At 43.5% G+C, this 20,005-nt stretch overlaps 1 protein-coding gene and 1 pseudogene across 1 annotated transcript; both read right to left on the reverse strand.

Moving 5' to 3' along the window:
• Positions 1-926: 926 nt before the first annotated feature.
• Positions 927-19,620, reverse strand: LOC136501751 (PR5-like receptor kinase). Its single transcript, XM_066497285.1, has 2 exons — positions 19,587-19,620; positions 927-2,145 (listed from the first exon to the last, which is right to left on the reverse strand). Exon 2 carries the CDS (start codon positions 2,093-2,095, stop codon positions 1,061-1,063), a length of 1,035 nt encoding a protein of 344 aa, XP_066353382.1. The 5' UTR covers positions 2,096-2,145; positions 19,587-19,620; the 3' UTR covers positions 927-1,060.
• On the reverse strand, positions 12,819-14,395 carry LOC136501986 (cytochrome P450 76M5-like; annotated as a pseudogene).
• Positions 19,621-20,005: the final 385 nt, after the last annotated feature.

Consider the following 20,005-nt stretch of genomic DNA (forward strand, 5'->3'; position numbering starts at 1 on the left):
GTTTTGAATGATTACAAACATTTTTTTATGAAATGGATGATTACAAACATTACATTACTACTCCCTCTATCATTTGACCAAGTTTGTAGTAAATAGTATTTATATTTATGGCTCCAAATTATTTTTTTATGAAAAATATATTTTATAATTAATCTAATGGCATTTATTTGATATTATAAACATTGATACTTTTTATTTATATAATTGATCAAACGTGATCTAATAAAACATGATACTGTGCTAGAATTGTATTTTTTTCCTTGGACAGAGAGAGTTTTGTCTATTATAGCGTGTTTAAAAGCAACAATACAGTCTCTTCATTCTAAATTGTAATTTGTTTTGTCTTTTCTTAATTTTTATTATGTATTTTGATATACACTATCTCTACATGTTTTTATCTAGAAAAGTCAAGTTGACTTAAAATTTAGAACAGAAGGATTAAGATATTACTTCTAGTGATCAGTGGTTCAACTTCGAGTCTTGGACATTGCTGGTGGACTGCACTCTGGCAGTTCTTTTTCTTAAAAAACTAGAGGGGCTATAGCCCCTACAAGAGGAATTTATGGCAGTTCCTTTTTTGTGTGTTTTTACATTACAGGGAATTAAATTTCAGTTTTCATCTTTGAAAGAGCAAAAGATGTTGTGGAGTGAATGAACTCGAATCAATAGTACATAGTAAGTACTCACTGAAACAATGCGTCACGGTGTCATAAAAAAGGGTGCAAAGTTTACAAGTTGGGTTTAAGGGCACTCACAATGCAAAAATTGTGATAGCTTCTATAGATATTAATTATACTGCCACGTTGGTAATGTGCTGATGTGACAAGTGATTTAATGAGGAGAGAGATAAAATCCAAGAAACCAGGTCTAACTAAGAAACTATTTCTTCACGGATATCAATGGACAAGAAACAACTCGTAACCACATTGGGAGATCAAACATGGTTTCTATCACTATTTATGTCCTATGCTGTAGAAAACCTTGCACTAGGAAGGATGGTTTCTTGGTACGATGTCCTATGCTATAGAAACTATTAATAGTTTCTTGTATTGTGAGTGCCCTAATAACCGGTCCAAAAGGCCTTAGGTGGCAACTGCAGATTATCAGCGTCGTTGCTGTCCAACATTTCAAGGACTTCGCCCATGGAAGGCCGATCGGCTGGTTTGGACTGTATGCACCACAAGCCAACTATGATCATCTTCCTCACGAGCACTTCCGTGGTGTTGCTGCTGCTGATCTCGCTGGTTGTGAGGCCACAGAAATGATCCAAGTTTTCATACAACCATTGTGGAAAATACTTGTTGCTGTTGTCATCTGTACTACCATCGATTTTCTTCCTTGCTCTGACCATCTCAAGGACAAGCATGCCATAACTATACACATCAGCATTGCTGCCCACTGGTCCGTAGTTTCTTGAGAATACTTCAGGGGCTATGTACCCTATAGTGCCTCTTGCCCCAGCAATGGAGATTCTACTCTCCTTTTGTCGGCCCAGCTTAGCTAATCCAAAATCTGATATCTTTGGACAGAAGTCCTGATCTAATAGAATGTTGTGTGGTTTGATATCGAAATGCACAATGCGGGTGTTACAGCCCGCATGGAGGTACTCCAATCCTCGTGCAATTCCTTTGACAATGTCGAACAGTTTATCCCAGCTTATACTGTCTTCCCCTTCAGTAGAATTGCTACCAAAAGTGTACCTCTCAAGGGAACCATTGGGCATGTACTCATAGAGGAGAGCTCGTTTTGATCCTTGAAGGCAATATCCTACCAGAGTAACGATGTTGACATGAGATGTTCTGCTAATACTGGCCACCTCGTTCATGAATTCCTCACCATCGCCCTCAGTGCCCTTCAGCATCTTAACAGCTATATCACGACCATCAGGCATGTTGCCTCTGTAAACAGGACCATAGCCACCTTGGCCAAGCTTGTGAGCAAAAGACTTGGTCATTCTTTTCACTTCCGAATAAGTGTAACCTTTTGGGTGTAAAGTTCCTTGCTTCCGCAAAAAAGATTCAAGCCTTGGTGAATTTCTTGGCCCTCTCTTGCTTAGTATCATGCCATAACATCTCTTATAGCACATGAACACCATGAGAACGATTACACACAAACCAGAGAGGCCTGAGGTGCCCGCTATAATAACTGAAAATAGACATTAAACAAAACTATCTATGTGAAATTATGTTGCAAAATGCCCAAAACATTATTTAAAAAAATGAACCGTCGTGCTAGTTAGATGGAGTCATTTCAAAGCTAGATTTTCATAAGGCGTAAGATGAAGTCAATTTGTCTTTCTTTCATCTAACGATGAGGATGAAAGGGTTTAAATTTGGTATGATGTAAATGGATCAATCAAATATGCAGAGGGGAAGTGTAGAATTAAAGTGAATGATGAGATGTGTCACTATTTTCAGTCCAAAAAAGGTCTCCATCAAGGATTCCCCCCCCCCCCCCCTCCTATCCTTTTAAATTTTGTAGCTCATATATATGTTGGCTATCCTTATTGAAAGGGCTAAGGAGAACGGAAGTTTTGAGGGAGTTATCCCCCATCTGGTAGACAATGGACTATCCATTTTCTAGTACCCTGATGACACTATCCTCTTTATTGAACATGATTTAAACTAGGCCAAACAACTTAAACTAGTGTTAAGTACAATTAAGCAATTATTTGGGTTAAAGATTAATTTCCACATAAGTGAGCTTTTATGCTATGATAAAGCTAATGATAATGTTGAGGAGTAAGCACGCCTTTTTGGTTGAACCTCAGGGAGCACTCCTTTTAAATACCTAGGCATCCCTATGCACCATAGAAAATTTTACAATTCTGATTAGATTATGATTGAGAGGTTTCAGAATAAGATGTGTAGTTGGAAAGGAAAACTCCTCTCAGTAGGAGGATGGCTTGCTTTGATCAACTCAGTGTTGACGACATTATCCATGTATATGCTTTCCTTCTTTGAGGTCCCTAGAGAAGTCCTTCAAAAATTAGACTACTATATATTGCTCTCGATTCTTTGGGCAAAATGATGATGAACACAAGAAAAAATATAGACTCATTAAGTGGAACATATTGTGCGCACCCAAGGATTTTGGTGGGTTAGGCATCCAAAACCTAGATATTCAAAATAAGTGTATCTTGAGTAAATGGTTGTTTAAACTTATCAATAAGGAAGGAACATGGAAAGACCTCCTAAGAAGAAAATATCTTGTCAAATAAATCTTAACTTATGAAAGTCAAAGACCAATTCTTGGCAAGAGGATCTTTCTAAACCCATAGTGGTACTAAAGTCCGGTTTTGGGAAGACACATGGGTTGGTGACAAACCTCTCAAAATTGATTACCCATCTCTATACAATATTTGTGAGGGAAAAGGATGCAACGGTTGCACATGTACTAAATACCAGACCATTGAATATTTCATTCCGAAGGGCTTTGTGGATAGTAACTTGACTGCATCGTATGATATTGTGTCAAAAGTAGCATTTGTTAACCTATCTAATGACCAAGATATTTTTATTTGGACCTTACACAACAGTGGTATTTTCTCGGTACGCTCTATGTACACTTCTATGATACAGTGTGGAGTACTTCCTACTAAGTGCCCAGTTTGGAAGATCAGAATACCACTAAAAATTAAATCTTTTTATGGTATCTTAACAAAGGTATTACTCTTATGAAAGATAATCTTGCAAAAAGAAACTGGCAACGCGATCCTAAATGTTGCTGGTGTAGTTCGTTAGAGACTATCAGACTACACAACATTTATTTTCTAATTGTCATTCCGCAAGATTTATTTGGAATACCACTTATATCACCTTTGGAATTCACTGGTTAGCTTTCCTTATATGTTTCGTTCATGGCTTTATGGTATTCCATCAAAACATAAGAATAAGAGTTTAGTGGGTGTTGCAGCTCTATGTTGGCCAATTTGGTTGAACAGAAATGATAGTATTCAATAACAAGAAATCCAGCACCTATGCAGGTCATTTTTAGGACAACCTACTGGTTCAAACGTGGTAACTGCTACATAAGGAGGAAGAAACAAGAAAGAACATGAAAGTTGGTCGCAGACTTTTGGATACGGTGATGACCGAGGTCTTCCCTAAGTTCGGATGGAAGATATCGAGCTTAGCCACCTTTCTATTCAGTTATCTAGACTTTCGGTTTTATTATCTTATCTCTCCGATGTGTTTTCACTAGTAGAGAAACGACCTTTGATCCAGCTCAAAATTTGGATTTAGTCCCGGTATTTTTCGCGCCCGGGACTAGAGTGACCTTTAGTCCCGGTTTGTAGCTCCAACCGGGACTAAAGGTCCCTGCCCAACGGCTACTGCACCAGGCTTTTGTTGGAGGAGACCTTTAGTCCCGGTTGGAGCTACCAACCGGGACTAAAGGTTAACTTTTACTCCCGGTTGGTCCCTCCAACCGGGAGTAAAAGTCTACTCCCGGCTCTGGAGACTCCGTCCGGGACTAGGAAGGGACCTTTAGTCCCGGTTTCTGTCTACAACCGGGACTAAAGGTCCCCTCCAATATACCCCTTGTTTCTCCCCGAGCCCGAGCCACTTCGAGCTCAGTGTTCTTGCTTCATCGCCGGCCTCTCTTCTTCCTCATCACCGGTGTATCACAAGATTTCTTCCATTCCTCCATTGATTCTTCGGTTCAAAGGTTACCAACTTTATACTCTCATATTTTATTAGTAGCTTATTTCATTTTGTGGACTAGATATATGTGGTTTTTCTATGGTAGATTTTTTTACTTGTAAGCCATTTAAGCTCAAAATCACTTTAAAGTTTGCGTATTTGGATGAAGGAAGGTTAAAGTAGTTATTCAAAACTAGTATTGAGCTTTCATTTCTAGCATGCATAGCACACTTCATGCTTTAGAGATATAGATGATTTTAGAGTTTTTTTTAATTTTATTTGTTTATAAAATGAGAAAATTATATTATATTAAAAATGAGTATAGAGAGTAGATGGCAACTGTTTCTGGGTCCTTGGCCTCTCATCGGGTTACAAAGCGACTAAGGCCGGACCTTCCTCTCATTGCATACGGCAAGTATGAGGAGAAGATTGTGATGGAGTACCGGGTGAGGAAGGAGTGTCCCAACAAGGGCCGTATCTTCTACAAGTGTCCGGATCGCAATGTGAGTTATTTTGTCGCATTTGATGATTATGGTTAATTTATACTTATTTTCATGATGATTGTAATTAAAGTTCTAATTTTTTGTTTTAATTTCAGTGGGATGGCACTAGATGTTCAGGCCGGTACTAGGAGAAAGAGTATGTTGAACACGTGCAAAACTCTCTTGCATAGGCGGCTACAACAGCTAATGAGGCAGTGATCCTGCGGAAGAAGCCCATAGATGTTGAACAAACGCATGATCTGTCTATTTTAGTTGGGATTGGTCGCGAAATCCTTATGCTGCTGAAGTGTATTTTAGCTTTAGCTTTTTTAGTGGTAGTTGGGATTATCTACATTGTAGCGAGACTTTCATAAATTAATACCTTGTGTGGTGGCATGCATGTCGTATAATTAACTAATTATGTTCTAGGTTTTAATATGGTATGTATGTCATGTAATGCAGATGAGCCGGCATTGGATGTACAATGCTGATCGCCGCTCCCAAGAGTTCATTGAGGGCGTGCATTCTTTCTTACGTGTGGCCGAGGCAAACAAACGTGATGATTTCATGTGCTGCCCATGTGCCATATGTAAGAATTTGAAGGAATATGCTAGCTCAAGGAGTCTTCATTCACACTTGTTGAAGTCGGGTTTTATGCCAAACTATATTTGTTGGACGAAACATGGAGAAACCAGGGTTGTAATGGAAGAAGGTGAAGAAGAACAATGGGACGATGATGACATTATTGCTAAATATGGTGCCTTCAATGATACTGCAATGGGGGAAGCTAAAGAAGAGGTAGTGGCAGAAGATGAGCCCGCTGATGATCTTGGTTAGGCCATTCATGATGCACAAAGAGAATGCAAAAGTGAAAAGGAGAAGATCAAGTTCGAGCGCATGCTAGAGGATCACAAGAAATTGCTATACCCAACTTGTGATGCGGGACAGAAAAAGTTGGGTACCACACTGGAATTGCTGCAATGGAAGGCAAAGAATGGTGTATCTGACAAGAGATTTGGGGAGTTACTGAAAAATCCAAAAGAAGATACTTTCGAAGGATAACGATTTGCCCGTCACTACGTACGAAGCAAAACAGGTAGTCTGCCCTTTGGGATTAGAAATCTAGAAGATACATGCATGTCCTAATGACTACATCCTCTACCATGGCGAGGAGTACGAGAAGTTAGATGCATGCCCAGTATGTCATGCATCGCGGTATAAGATCAGGCGAGATGACCCTGGTGATGTTGAGGGCGAACGTCTCACGAAGAAAATCCCTACCAAAATTATGTGGTATGCTCTAATAATACCATGCTTGAAACGTCTGTTCAGAAACAAAGACCATGCAAAGTTATTGCAATGGCACAAAAAAGACTGTAAGGTAGACAATATGTTGAGACACCCTGCTGATGGGTCCCAGTGGAGAGCAATCGATAGAGAATTCCCAGAGTTTGCAAATGATGCAAGAAACTTAAGGTTTGCTTTAAGTACGGATGGTATGAATCCTTTCAGGGAGCAGAGTAGTAGTCATAGCACTTGGCCCGTTACTCTATGTATCTACAACCTACCTCCCTGGTTATGCATGAAGCGTAAGTTTATTATGATGCCAGTGCTCATCCAAGGCCCAAGGCAACCTAGCAACAACATCAATGTGTACCTGAGGCCACTAGTTGAAGAACTTCTACTTTTGTGCAACAGACCAGGTGTACGTGTGTGGGATGAGCACAAACAAGAGCACTTTGACTTGTGAGCATTGTTGTTCATAAGAATCAATAATTGGCCTGCTCTAAGTAATCTTTCAGGACAATCAAACAAGGGATATAATGCATGCATGTACTGTTTCGATGATATTAAAGGTATATTCTTGAAAAAATGTCGAAAGGTCGTGTACCTTGGCCATCGTTGATTTCTTACTACGAATCACCCCCTAAGAAAGAAAGGCAAGCATTTTAAAGGTAAGGCAGACCACCAGTCCAAGCCGGGCAACCTAACTGGTGAGGATGTACTCAATATGGTCAAGGATGTGAAAGTAGTATTTGGAAAGGCACATGGCAGTAAACCTGTTCTGAACGATGTCGACGGTCATGCACCCATGTGGAAGAAGAAGTCTATATTTTGGGAGCTACCCTATTGGCAAGTCCTAGAGGTCTGTAGCGTGATCGACATGATGCACCTGACGAAGAATCTTTGTGTGAACCTGCTAGGCTTCATGGGTGTGTATGGGAAACCTAAGGACACACTTGAGACACGACAGGACCTGCGATGTTTGAAAGAATGACATGACCTACATCCAGAGAAGACAGATGATGGATGCCATTACTTAAGTCCTGCCAGCTACACTCTTAGCAAAGAAGAGAAGGAAAGCATGTTTGAATGCCTAGCAAGCATCAAGGTACCATCTGGATTCTCCTTGAATATAAAGGGTATAATAAATGTGCCAGAGAAGAAATTCCTAAACTTAAAGTCCCATGACTGCCATGTGCTCATGACGCAATTGCTTCCAGTTGCATTAAGAGGAATTCTACCTCCAAATGTACGTCTAGCCACCGTGAAGCTATGTGCATTCCTCAATGCAATTTCTCATAAGGCAATCGATCCAATGGATCTAACTAAACTACAGAATGATGTGGTTCAATTCTTGTCAGCTTTGAGTTGGTGTTCCCTCCTTCCTTCTTTAATATCATGACAAACCTCCTAGTTCACCTGGTCAAGGAGATTAGCATTCTCGGTCCTGTGTTCCTAAACAACATGTTCCCCTTTGAGTGGTTCATGGGAGTCCTAAAGAAATATGTTCACAACCATGCTCGGCCAGAAGGAAGCATCGCCAAGGGCTATGGAACAGAGGAGGTCATTGAGTTTTGTGTTGACTTTATTCCTGACCTTGACCCGATTGGTGTTCCTAAATCGCAACACGAGGGGAGACTAAGTGGAAAGGGGACACTAGGGAAGAAAACATATATTGGTACGCAGGATAATTATTTTAATAAAGCACACTACACAGTTCTGCAAAACTCCTCCTTGGTGGATCCGTATATCGAGACACATAAAGAGTTGCTCTGATCCGAGTTTTCAGGGAAGTCTGAAGCTTGGATTACACGTCAGCACATGGAAACTTTCAGCGACTGGTTGTGAAAAGAATGTCAGCGTGATGAGATTATTGATGAGCAACTGTATTTGTTGGCTAGGCAGCCATCGTGGCATATCCTCACATACAAAGGGTACGAGATAAGTGGGAATACATTTTACACAGTAGCCCAAGATAAAAGGAGCACCAACCAAAACAGTGGTATCCGCATAGATGCCACCGACCCTAATGGAAATAAGTAAACATATTATGGCCGCATAGAGGAGATATGGGAACTAAACTATGCACCTACTTTTAAGGTACCTTTGTTCAAGTGCTAATGGGTAAAGGCGACTGGAGGCGGGGTAGCAGTCGACAACCAGTATGGAATGACAACCATGGACCTCAATAATATTGGGTACAAAGATGAACCGTTCGTCCTTGCCAAGGATATGAATCAGGTGTTCTATGTCAAGGACATGTCTAAAAAACCAAAGAGAGGGAAAAACAACAACGACCCAATCAATGAGCCAAAGCACCACATATTTCTTTCAGGGAAAAGAAACATCGCCGGAATTGAAGACAAGTCAGACATATCAGAAGATTATAAAAAGGATGACCGAATTCCACCCTTCACAGCGAACAAAGACCCAAGCATCCAGCTAAATGATGAGGACACTCTATGGTTACGGCGCGATCATAACCAAGGGATATACGTTAAGAAGAAGTTCACTACTGTGCCCGCTTGATATATATAGTGATGTATTAGACCTATTATGTAATAATTGTGACTTCAGATTTTTTTGTCGTGTTTTCATATTTTCTACGATTTAAATGAATTTTCTGCTAGACGGTGGATTTCTCGTGAAGAATGTGTGATGAAAAACCAAATGATCAACGTTAATAAGATGTGAAAACTAATTTTCTATCGAAAAGCAATAGTTTTAATGATTTTAATTAAGTAGTATATTTTTGCATGGTGCAAATTGTAATTATTATTTACACTATGTCAAATATTTATACAGTAAAACAAAAGAGTTTAGGTTACAATTTTTTGTTGTGTATAATAATGCAAAACCAAGTCCAGGAATTTTTTTTATAATTTTTTTGGATAATATTTTATTTATTAGGCAATTAATAACTCTATGCATATTTATATAAAAGAAATATAAAAAAAAGGAAAAAACTTATAGAAACTGGAGAAAGCCAACTGCAGACCACCTTTACTCCCGGGCCTAAAATGCCCTTTACTCCCGGGCAGTGGCTACACCTAGGACTAAAGATCAGACCTTTAGTCCCGGTTCTAACCATCACCCGGGACTAAAGGATCTTTAGTCCTGGTTGGTAGCTGCAACCGGGACTAAAGGTATCCCTTTATAAATCCTCCATGTCTCCGCCACGCCTCATCTTCTCCACCAGATCGATCTAGCAGCGCCGCCGCCCCCAGGCCACCCTAGACTCGCCTCACACGCGCACGCTGTCACCGGCCCCACGCGCACTCTTCTTTGGTCGGCCAGCACGCCTCGCTCGTCCTTACTGGAGCGCGCGACGTCCTCGTCCCTGGCCCACCTCGCTCATGCTCACCAGAGCACGCCCGAGCCTTCCCAGCGCTGCCTCACCGGAGCTCGTCCGAGCCTTCCCCGCGCACGCTGCCTCACCGGAGCTCACTCGAGCCTTCCCCACGCGCTGCCTCACCTGAGCACGCCCGAGGCTTCCCCACGCTGTCTCACCGGAGTTTGCCCGAGCCTTCCCCGCGCGTGCTGCCTCACCGGACTGAGCAACTCCGCAGTGGAGGAGGAGCCCCGAGCCATCAATTGGGTCTGTGTTGCTCATTTTGATTTCTTGTGGCTTGACATCAATTGTCTGTGTTTGGAAGGTGACGACTAGCTAGGGCTCATTTGATCTCTTGTATGTGCCTATCAGTAGCATGAATCGATCATGAATGAACCGTCAAACAAGGCAACCTAAACAACGCTAGAATTATTTGTTCAATGAAATGCTTAGAAATCACTTAGAATTATTTGAGAGCTCATCGAATGAAATGCTTAGAAATCACTTAGAATGAAATGGCTTAGAAATCACTTAGGGCTCGTTCGTTTAGGGTGGTTCTAGGTAGGAATAGATCCTGGTTGAGAGCAGTGTATATAAATTAGATAAGTGTTCCTAGACGGAACAGTTCCTGACCTCAGAACCCTAGGAATCGAACATGCCCTTAGACTATCTCCAACAACACAACCCAAATCAGACACCCATTGTGCAGTTTGGGTCATGCACAGTAAAAAGATCTGAGCATCCAAACCTCACGTTCTCCAACAGCCACCCCAAAATCCCATCCTCTCTCCTCAATCTCTCTCCCCCGTGCCGCTTCCACCTCATCCAGCCCCACTTTCCCTATTCTTCCCCAACCTTCCGCTCTTCATCCCCATCCATCACCTCCCCGCTCATCATCGGTGTCCGCATCGGAGCTACACGCGGAGCAGCAGACCAGCGGAGCGCGCCACGATAGGGCCATGCCGGCGAGGCGGCGGACGACACGGAGGCACCACCGGGCGAAGAAGCGGCTGCCGCTAGAGTTCGGATCCACCTGCCACGCGGATGACGAGGAGGACGCCACCCGCCGGGAGCGGGGCGCGCGGCGCCATGGAGACGGATGCCATGGACGAGCGCGAGGCTCGCCGCTCATGCGCTGTTGTTGGAATCGTGCTCGACGGCTCAACCCTGGATCCCCGCTCCCCGACGGCCACGCCGCTCCCTTCCTCAACGCGGTACCCGTCGGCAGCGCCTCGAGGCGGACCTCACCGCGTCGGCTCCTCACCGCAGTGGCTCCCCATAGCGGTCCGCCTCGCTGCGCCTCGCCGCGCCCCACTCCTACGGGCCCACCACTACGACGCCGCCAGAGATTTGGCGTTCCTCTCTCTCGACGACGCACATTTGCAGCTCGGCAAGCCTCGTACCCAAAATGGGTCAGGTGATTGGGTCATCCGTTGGAGCGATGTTTTTGAAGGCAAAACACTGTGGGCGACCGATTTTGCATTTGGGTCATGGATTGGATGCGCCGTTGGAGTCAGTCTTAGAATGAAATGGCAACCTAAACGATCTCTTGGATTTATTTTGAAACAAAATTATGCATGCACTTCTAGCTTGCATTAGAAAAATAGATAATTATTTTCTAGCCTTTGCAATTGGTGCATATTTCTGTAACATGTTTTTTAGTAAAGTCTAAGTCTCTAACATGTTTTTTGGCTGCAGGAGCTGGACCTCACGTTTGACACCTTGGATGTGAGCCACCGCCGCCACCATATATAATCCGTTTATGATGGATTAATTGCTCCAACCTTTTGTAATCGGATGGATGCGTGTGCTGAGCCCTCGTGCCGGCAATCTTGTAATGCAATTCTGCGCTGAGCCATCGAGCTCAGTGGAGCACGGGCGCAGCCCGATGTCTCATCGTTTCCTCCTTTTTGCGCGGTAGCTTATGACGACTAGTTAGAAAATTGTAGAAAATCCGTACTAGTTGAACTTGAGGACCGTCTTCATCTCAGCGAGCATGTTCTCTGCCGAGCGGTAACGGACGTCAAGGAGGAGCTTTGATTCTACGTGGGAGAGCGGCAATAGTCATGGAAGACCGTGTTCCCTTCCTCGTAGAATCGGAGCTCTTCCGTGGCCAAGTACGGTGCCGTCCGGGGGAGAAATGCTCACCGAGATGATCACGTAATCAAGGTCAACTTGTACGGATGGTTATTTATTCACACGTCCCGATATCGTCGCAGTAGTCTGTCAATCACCGTACCCAAACGTAGTATATATATATAAATATAAACGATAAATGATTATTATGTGTGTACACTCCCATTCTTCTGTTAACCTACGGAAATATCATGTGAATTACTTACCTGCCACAGTAAAAGACGAGAACACAATGACCATGGCCACGGCCATGAAAAATGCCAACAACACAACACTAGCAACCTTCTCGGCAAGCAGAGTAGTGTTAAATGCTCTGGAAACCTTTAAACTTTGTCAGTTAAGATTTCCCCTTCAAACAAGCTAGGCACTTAAATAAGGCTTATGCTAGATTCTATCACTAGTACAGATATAGAAATGATTTTTACAAATGTTACTATCCTTGAGGTGGCACGTCCTACAGGAGTTTATTTTATAGATATAGTTTTTATTTTTTATAGATATATCTGGTGGTGTATAAGCTAGATGGCTACCCCGAGAGACAGCATGGATGAAGAAATGATGAATATTATCAACACCGGCACTCCATTTGCCGATGGTGACCAGGAGGATGTAGATGATGGGAGTCAATACCTGGCTCTTGAAGATAACCAAAAAAATATTGTGCAAGAAAATACTGGCGAGGTATATATATTTATATATAGAGTAAAATACACCGGAGGTCCATTAACTTTCGGTGAAGTGTCATCTAGATCCATCAACTTTGAAACTGCATGTTTGGGTCCATTAACTTTCGTTTTGTGTCATCTAGGTCCATCAACTTTGACTCATGCATTTTTGGTCCATGACCTTTTAAAATGGTTCACTGCAGGTCCACGCATGCATGCACGCACGTTGACTTTTTACGTCGGTGGAGCCATGCCTGCACTCACCGCCGTCGCTCGTCTACCGGGCATGCATGCGTGTTTTCCTGCTCGAATCATGACAGGGTTAGTGCTTGCACGGCCTTGAGCGGCGTGACCATGCTAAGCGCTGAACCGGTCCGTGACGTCCACGTCGGCCGGCTGCATCCCCTCGGGTAGCCTCCACTCGAAGGCGTGCAGCATAGAGGCCAGGAGCAGCGTCACCACCCTTGTCGCCATGGGCAGGCCCGGGCACTCCCTCCGCCCGGCCCTGAACGGCATGAACTCCAGCCGCCCATCCTTGCTATGGAAGTCCACGTCTGTGCCCACAAACTGCTCCGGCACGAACTCCTCGGGCCGTGGCCACGCCCCTGGGTCGCGCATGATCACCCATAGATTGATGATCACCTTGGTGCCGGCGGGCACCGCGAAGCCGCCCACCTCCGCGCCGTCGACCATGGCCTCGTGCGGCATCAGCAGCGGGCTCGGCGGGTGCAGGCGCATGTACTCCATCACTACGGCTCGGAGGTACGGCAGCCTGTCGATGTCCGACTCGTTCGGGTGAGGCTTGGAGACCAGCGCGTCCCGCAGCTCTTCACGGACCTTGGCCGTCACGGTCGGGTGCCGGAGCAGCTCGGCTATCGTCCACTCCACCGAGATCGTGTTTGTGTCCGTCCCGGCGGCGAAGAGATCCTGCGCGTGGATGGAAAAGTAAAATAAATGCTCCTGGCTGATTAGTTGAGAGTATTAATTCCAAGCGAGCTGATTGCTCACGTACCAAAAGAAAAGATTTGATCATTTCAAGGCTGAGTTGATCCGCCGAGTGAAGCTGAAGCAACACATCCAGGAAATCATTTTTCCTATCGCCGTCGCCTGTGCTCAGACGGCGACCGATGATAGGGTCAAAGAAGTCGTAGAACTTCCTGATGTGCTCGGCGGTGCGCCGGCGGCGGCCCTGCAAGTCGAGCACGGAGAGTGCAGGGAAGAGGTCCAACAGGTTGGGCTTCATGACTTCCTCCACGGTGTTCCTGACCAGCATCTCCAGCTCCTGCACACGGTCGGAGCTCAGGTCCACTATGTCCTCAGAGAAGAGCACGTTGGACACGAGGTTGAGCACTCCCGAGAACAACACGCGCCACACGCCCGGCGCGGCGGCTGAGGCAGCGGACGAGCTCGTGAACCTTCTCCTCCCCCATGGCACGGAGCCACCTCCAGAGCGGGCTGGTGCTGAGGAGCCACAGGATGGAGCGCTCGTGGTTCCCCAGCGCGCGCGCGGCGTCAGTGACCGACCGCCCCGCCAGGAGGTGGTCGTACCTGTGTAGCACGTCGCGCGCGGCCGCGGCGGTGGAGGCCACGACGACGTGGGTGCTGCTGCCGAGCCGCAGGGACATGACGGGGCCGTGCGTCTCCGCGAGCCGGGAGAGCACCTGATGCAGCTCGCCGTTGAGGTTGTGTATGTTGCCGAGAAATGGCAGCGCCGCGGGGCTCGGCGGCCGCCGTGCTGCCTTGCCGGAGATCCTCCTCTTCGGCTCATTTTTTGGTGGAAACAAGCAGTTTGTAGAGGACGCAGGTGGAGAGTGCTATGCTGCAGATGAGCCATGGTAGGGTCGGAGCTTCCATTTTCATGGTATGTTGGATAGACGATGGTGTTCGTTAATGCATGGTCCTATACGGTAGGGTTAGTGCATTTCGGCCCGGCTAAGCGGCCCTGTCATGATTCGAGCAGGAAAACACGCATGCATGCCCGGTAGACGAGCGACGGCGGCGAGTGCAGGCATGGCTCCACCGACGTAAAAAGTCAACGTGCATGCATGCATGCGTGGACCTGCAGTGAACCATTTTAAAAGGTCATGGACCAAAAATGCATGAGTCAAAGTTGATGGACCTAGATGACACAAAATGAAAGTTAATGGACCCAAACATGCAGTTTCAAAGTTGATGGACCTAGATGACACTTCACCGAAAGTTAATGTACCTCCGGTGTATTTTACTCTTATATATATATATTTGAACATCTATCATCTATTATGTGTACACATAATATTGATTTATTTGTTTTTATACGTAGCCCTCTGGATCGACGACCACAACGGCGAAAAGCAAAAAAATCGAGGCCCGAAAAAGCCATTGGAGGGGCGCTACATAATATTAGAATTCAATATCGAGACAGGCGAACCACTTGGTCCACATGTAAAGAAATTCGTGCAACACTGTGGGTGCCTTGTAAGGGACAGACTTCCGATCAGTGCCCGTGAATGGAAGCAAAAGATCAACGAGCCTCATGTTAGTTTTGTCTCTGATCTTGATAAGAATTTAATTTGGGATGATATCCTTCAACATTTCACATTCCAAGCAGATGATTATGATGCTATCAACGATGATGAATTGAAGGAACTAGTTCGAAAGTGGGCTATGAAGAAGATGGCCAAACAATTTCAGACTTGGAAGAAATCCCTGTACACGAAATACATCAAGAAGAACCTAACGCCCAATTTCAATACTAGTGGCCCGCTCGCGAAGTTGAGGCCCTATTGGAATGATTTTGTACAGTACAAGACATCGGAAGAGGGTGAGGAACGGGTGAGAAGGAACCAAGACAATGCCGATAGAAGGTATACCACCATGGCATGGGATCAGGTGGCTACGCGACTGCCATTCCCAAGTGGGAAAAAATGGAAGTGGACATTCTTGCTAAGGGTATCACACCAGAATCACTCAATTGGCCCAAACGCACGAAGAATTGGTTTTTTGCTCATGGGGGAAGACTAGACCTAGAGACCGAGAAGATGGTTCATGGCCCAAAACTTGAAAGAGCAACACAAAGATTTTCTTATGCTCTACAAGCTAAAACTATTGGTGCGTTCAGGCCCAATAGAGAGAAGGATGAACTGACATATGCCCTCGGGACCGCTGAACACAGTGGCCGAACGAGAGGTTTAGGACGAAACATTTCTTGGGAGCATGGTTTCTCTAACGACAGAGATACCTATAGAAGCCAGCAGAGAAGGAAGGATGAGGATGCAGCGCGGATCAGCAGGTTGGAGGAATTGGTTTGTGAGTCACGGGAGGCGTTGCTTCAAGCACAGGAGCACGAAAAAGACATGCAAGCTAGAATGCAGGACGAAATCATAAAGCAAGTGCAAATAGCAATGAGTGCCCAAAGGCAGGCATCAGATCCAGGAATCAACATTAATATTAGCCCCCCTGATCAGTTGAAAAGCAGTTGCGCTTCCACGGAGTTGCCAAATCAAGATGACGCAATGCTACGTTTTCCCGTGGATGACATCACTGCACCGTTTACATCATGTGAGCTACATATTCCAAAAGAGAATGCCACAATCATGGTGGCTCTCGGTGTTTTTTTTCCTCCAGATCCTACCAAGACACCAAGAATCCATGGGGCAATAATACCACCTGGATATGTTAGCGTCTTAGTGGATAGAGTTAACAAAGGTTTTAGTGATCTGCCTCTTGACATTCAAGGAGGTGATGGGGAGAAGACTCTAGGAGAAGCAGAGAAGACATTCATACTATGGCGCAAGCGCTACATCATTATTCCCGGGGTCTCTAGTCCACCGTCGCTTCCTCAACTGCCAGACAATAGGTGCGGACAAAAGTGAATGAAACAATTTTTTCACAAATTTTCTATTGACATGCATGATTAATAATAACAATTTCTTATACCTAATTATTCTTTTTTGTAATCACACAGCAGGGCCTCCGCCAACCTAAGTCTAATTATTCAATCTCCAGATCATCATAGTGCTCCGGGCAATGATTATGCAACACCGCCACCGTCGTCACCTCCAAGGAGGTCTCCAACGCCTCCAAGGAGGTCTCCACCGCCGCCACCTCCAAGGAGGTCTGCAACGCCTCCAAGGATGTCTCCAATGGCTGCCCCGCCTCCCTTGATGATCAAGAAGCAGCCAGCTCCTAAGAGGTCCGCCCCGCAAACGAAGCCGTTGGCCCACCAGCCGGCAAAGAAGAAAGCCTCCTCTAATCCAGTTATTCCCCCAAAAACTGTCTTACGAGAAGAGTGAAAAGGAATTAAAGGATGCAGTACAAAAAGATGTGAAAAGTTTCTTTGAAAACGTAAGAAAGCAACGAGAAGTGAGGGAGAACCCAAAGAAACCGTACTTCTGCCTAGCTCTAGATCTTCTAAGAAAGAAGGTGGACCAGAAAAAGCGGGAATCTCAAAAGACCCGGCCAAAATAGGACTACGACCGCTCTCTCACCAAGTCATTTGAGGCGGCGCAGAAAAAGACTAGAGCAAGGAAAGGTGTTGCACAACTCGGACAACAATCGCAACAATCAGTCCCCCCTCTTGTCATTCGTAATGAATATGGTTCAAACGTAGACTTACCGGACGTCGATTTTGAGGAACTGGTTCGGTTTTACGAGGATACTGGTTTGGACCTTGCCCAAGTGCTCGCCGAAGGACCATCTGCTCCGAAAGTGGATCCTTAGAAGAAATTTGAACATGGAAAGAGTCTATACAACCCTGAGGCCTTAGGTGAACTGGGTACGCAATTGTATCTGCTAAACAAGTGGTACATGGCGGCGTGCAAATGGGGAGAGAACATTGTTTCTGTCAGAATTAGAAACCAACATTACTTCCATGGCGATGACGTTATATATGTCGAGTTTGGAGAATTACACCAACTATGCCACCTGGACTCTCTCGACAAAAGTCTCATTAGCTGCTATTGTCTGTAAGTGTGATTATTTTCTACTATTAAAGTGTATATATATAAATTATATATCCTCATACTATATTTTTATATATGCAGATATGAGATGACAGAACTCAGAAAGAGATAGGATAATGATGTTGGTTTCGTTGATCCAAATGTCGTATTCAAACACCCTGATCCCCCGCCTTGATGGAAAGCTGAACTCGAGAAAAATCTCATGAGATTCTTAGTGAACCAACAAAACAAGGACATACTCTTCCCCTACAACTTCAAGTGAGTGTCGATCATATGGACATTTGTTCAATTATTTGCTTACTAGCTAAGCTATCTCCCATATATACATATGTTGACTCTAGTTAAAGTCGATCATATTTGTGTATAAAAACATATGCAGCAATCACGGGATATTGATGGTCATCGATATGGCCAATAGTCGATTGAGGATCTTAGACTCGTTAAGAAAAGAGCAAACAGAGTACCAAAACATGATAGATATTATCCAAGAGTAATTTGGTCTCTCTAGCAACTATATATATCCCGATCTCTTAACTGCAACAATTATTAAAGGCCAAAATAATTTTTTATTTTATTGGACGCAGTGTTTGGAAAAGTTTCATTAAAAAACATCACATGAAACATTACAAAGCACCACTGGATATAATCGCACACAAAGTAAGTACTAGCTACATATATATATATATATATATATATATATATATATATATATATATATATATATATATATATATATATATATATATATAATTCAATTAACACAATGCATGCTTTCAATTCACCGGATCTTTTTTCTCGTAAAAGTGGGTTCTGAGGCAAGAACAGGAGAACAACTACTGCGGATACTATGTTTACGAGTTCATCATGGCGTACTCAAAAAGAACTCCTAAAGAGAACCTCAAAGTACGTTATATAAATATATTCATATATTCACAATTTCTTTTATTGCTCATATATATATATATATATATATATATATAAGTAATCACGTGACCAATATATATATATATATATATATATATATATATATATATATATATATATATATATATATATATATATATATATATATATTAATACTTTTCCTTTAACTTTTATCGAAGACTATGGTTGAAGGAAAAAGTTATACGGCGTGACCAACCGAAAGCAATTTAAGAGACCATAGCAGGATTTCTTAATGACTATGTCTTAAAACCAGCCGGCGAGTTCTACAATGACGTGAACGAAACATGGAAGCCAAACCAGATGGAGTGAATTTGTTATCCCAAGGATATGATAGAATATACAATGCAAGCTTTATTTGTAATATATATATATATATATATATATATATATATATATATATATATATATATATATATATATTATATGGACATAAAATAACGATATGTGTATATGCATGTAATATATACGTTAGTTTCATACTTTAGTTTGTACAAAATGTTCGAACATTATAAATGTGTAGAATACGTATATTATTAGCAGCGTAAAATGCGTATTTGAAAACCTATTCGAAAACCAAAACGAATCATCAATTGAAAATAGAAACAAAAAAATAAAAAAAATAAAACATTTAGTCCCTGTTGGTTATACCAACCGGGACTAAAGGGCTGGCCCACGTGGCCAGGCCGGGAGGCCTCTTTAGCCCTGGTTGGTATTACCAACCGGAACTAAAGGTGATCCACCTTTAGTCCCGGGCGCGAAACCGGGACTAAAGGAGGGGTCCTTTAGTCCTGGATTCGTGCTTCCGGTTCCAAAATCGGGACTGAAGGGGGTTAAGAACCGGGAGTACAGCCCGTTTCTCTGCTAGTGTTTGGTATGAGCCTAAGAGCTCGTGGTTTGTATTTGAACAGCTGTGTATATTGTCAAATGATATACAGGTTAGAACGTCGTTCCATTATCTAAAAAGCCAGAGAACTATCGGTTGTTCTAAAAGGAGAAACTCTAAGCCCAGAACTCAAATAAAACACATGCGTTCGATGTTATTTGTTCCTTTCAAGACTTTATGAGTATGATATATAAGATGTTCCTAAGTGTATTTCCTGCTGGTCTTAACAAAAAAAATCTTAATCAAAGAACATAAATAGGCCAGGGATTCTTACATATTCTGATCCTGTTGTTATGTGATGGGCCAATATTCGGTGTAACTGGTGAGTTGTTCGGCAGCGATGCAATGCCGGCCCCCCCTGGAATTGGCGAGCCATTTGGTGGATCCGCTGTGACAGCTGAGTTAACAAATAGATCGATCAAATTATCAGTTATCGTTCTTTAAAAAAGGCTAATTATTGGATCTTTAGTGGAAAATGAGAAGTAAATTATCAATAAATAATTTTTTATCACCGATATGTACATTTAGTCAGTAATTGAACAGATCAAATGCACAAACCCACTTTGTTGGTCAATCGTCCAGACCTACATTGCTCCATATGTGTCACAGTCATGTAGACACTGCACATAGAAAACTATAGTTGCTTCCAGTTCGGCTCACCTAGAAACCGGTTTATTCGGCTTCTTTTTTTTA

This window comes from Miscanthus floridulus, chromosome 13, assembly GCF_019320115.1.
Source record: "Miscanthus floridulus cultivar M001 chromosome 13, ASM1932011v1, whole genome shotgun sequence".
Taxonomy (NCBI): domain Eukaryota; kingdom Viridiplantae; phylum Streptophyta; class Magnoliopsida; order Poales; family Poaceae; genus Miscanthus; species Miscanthus floridulus.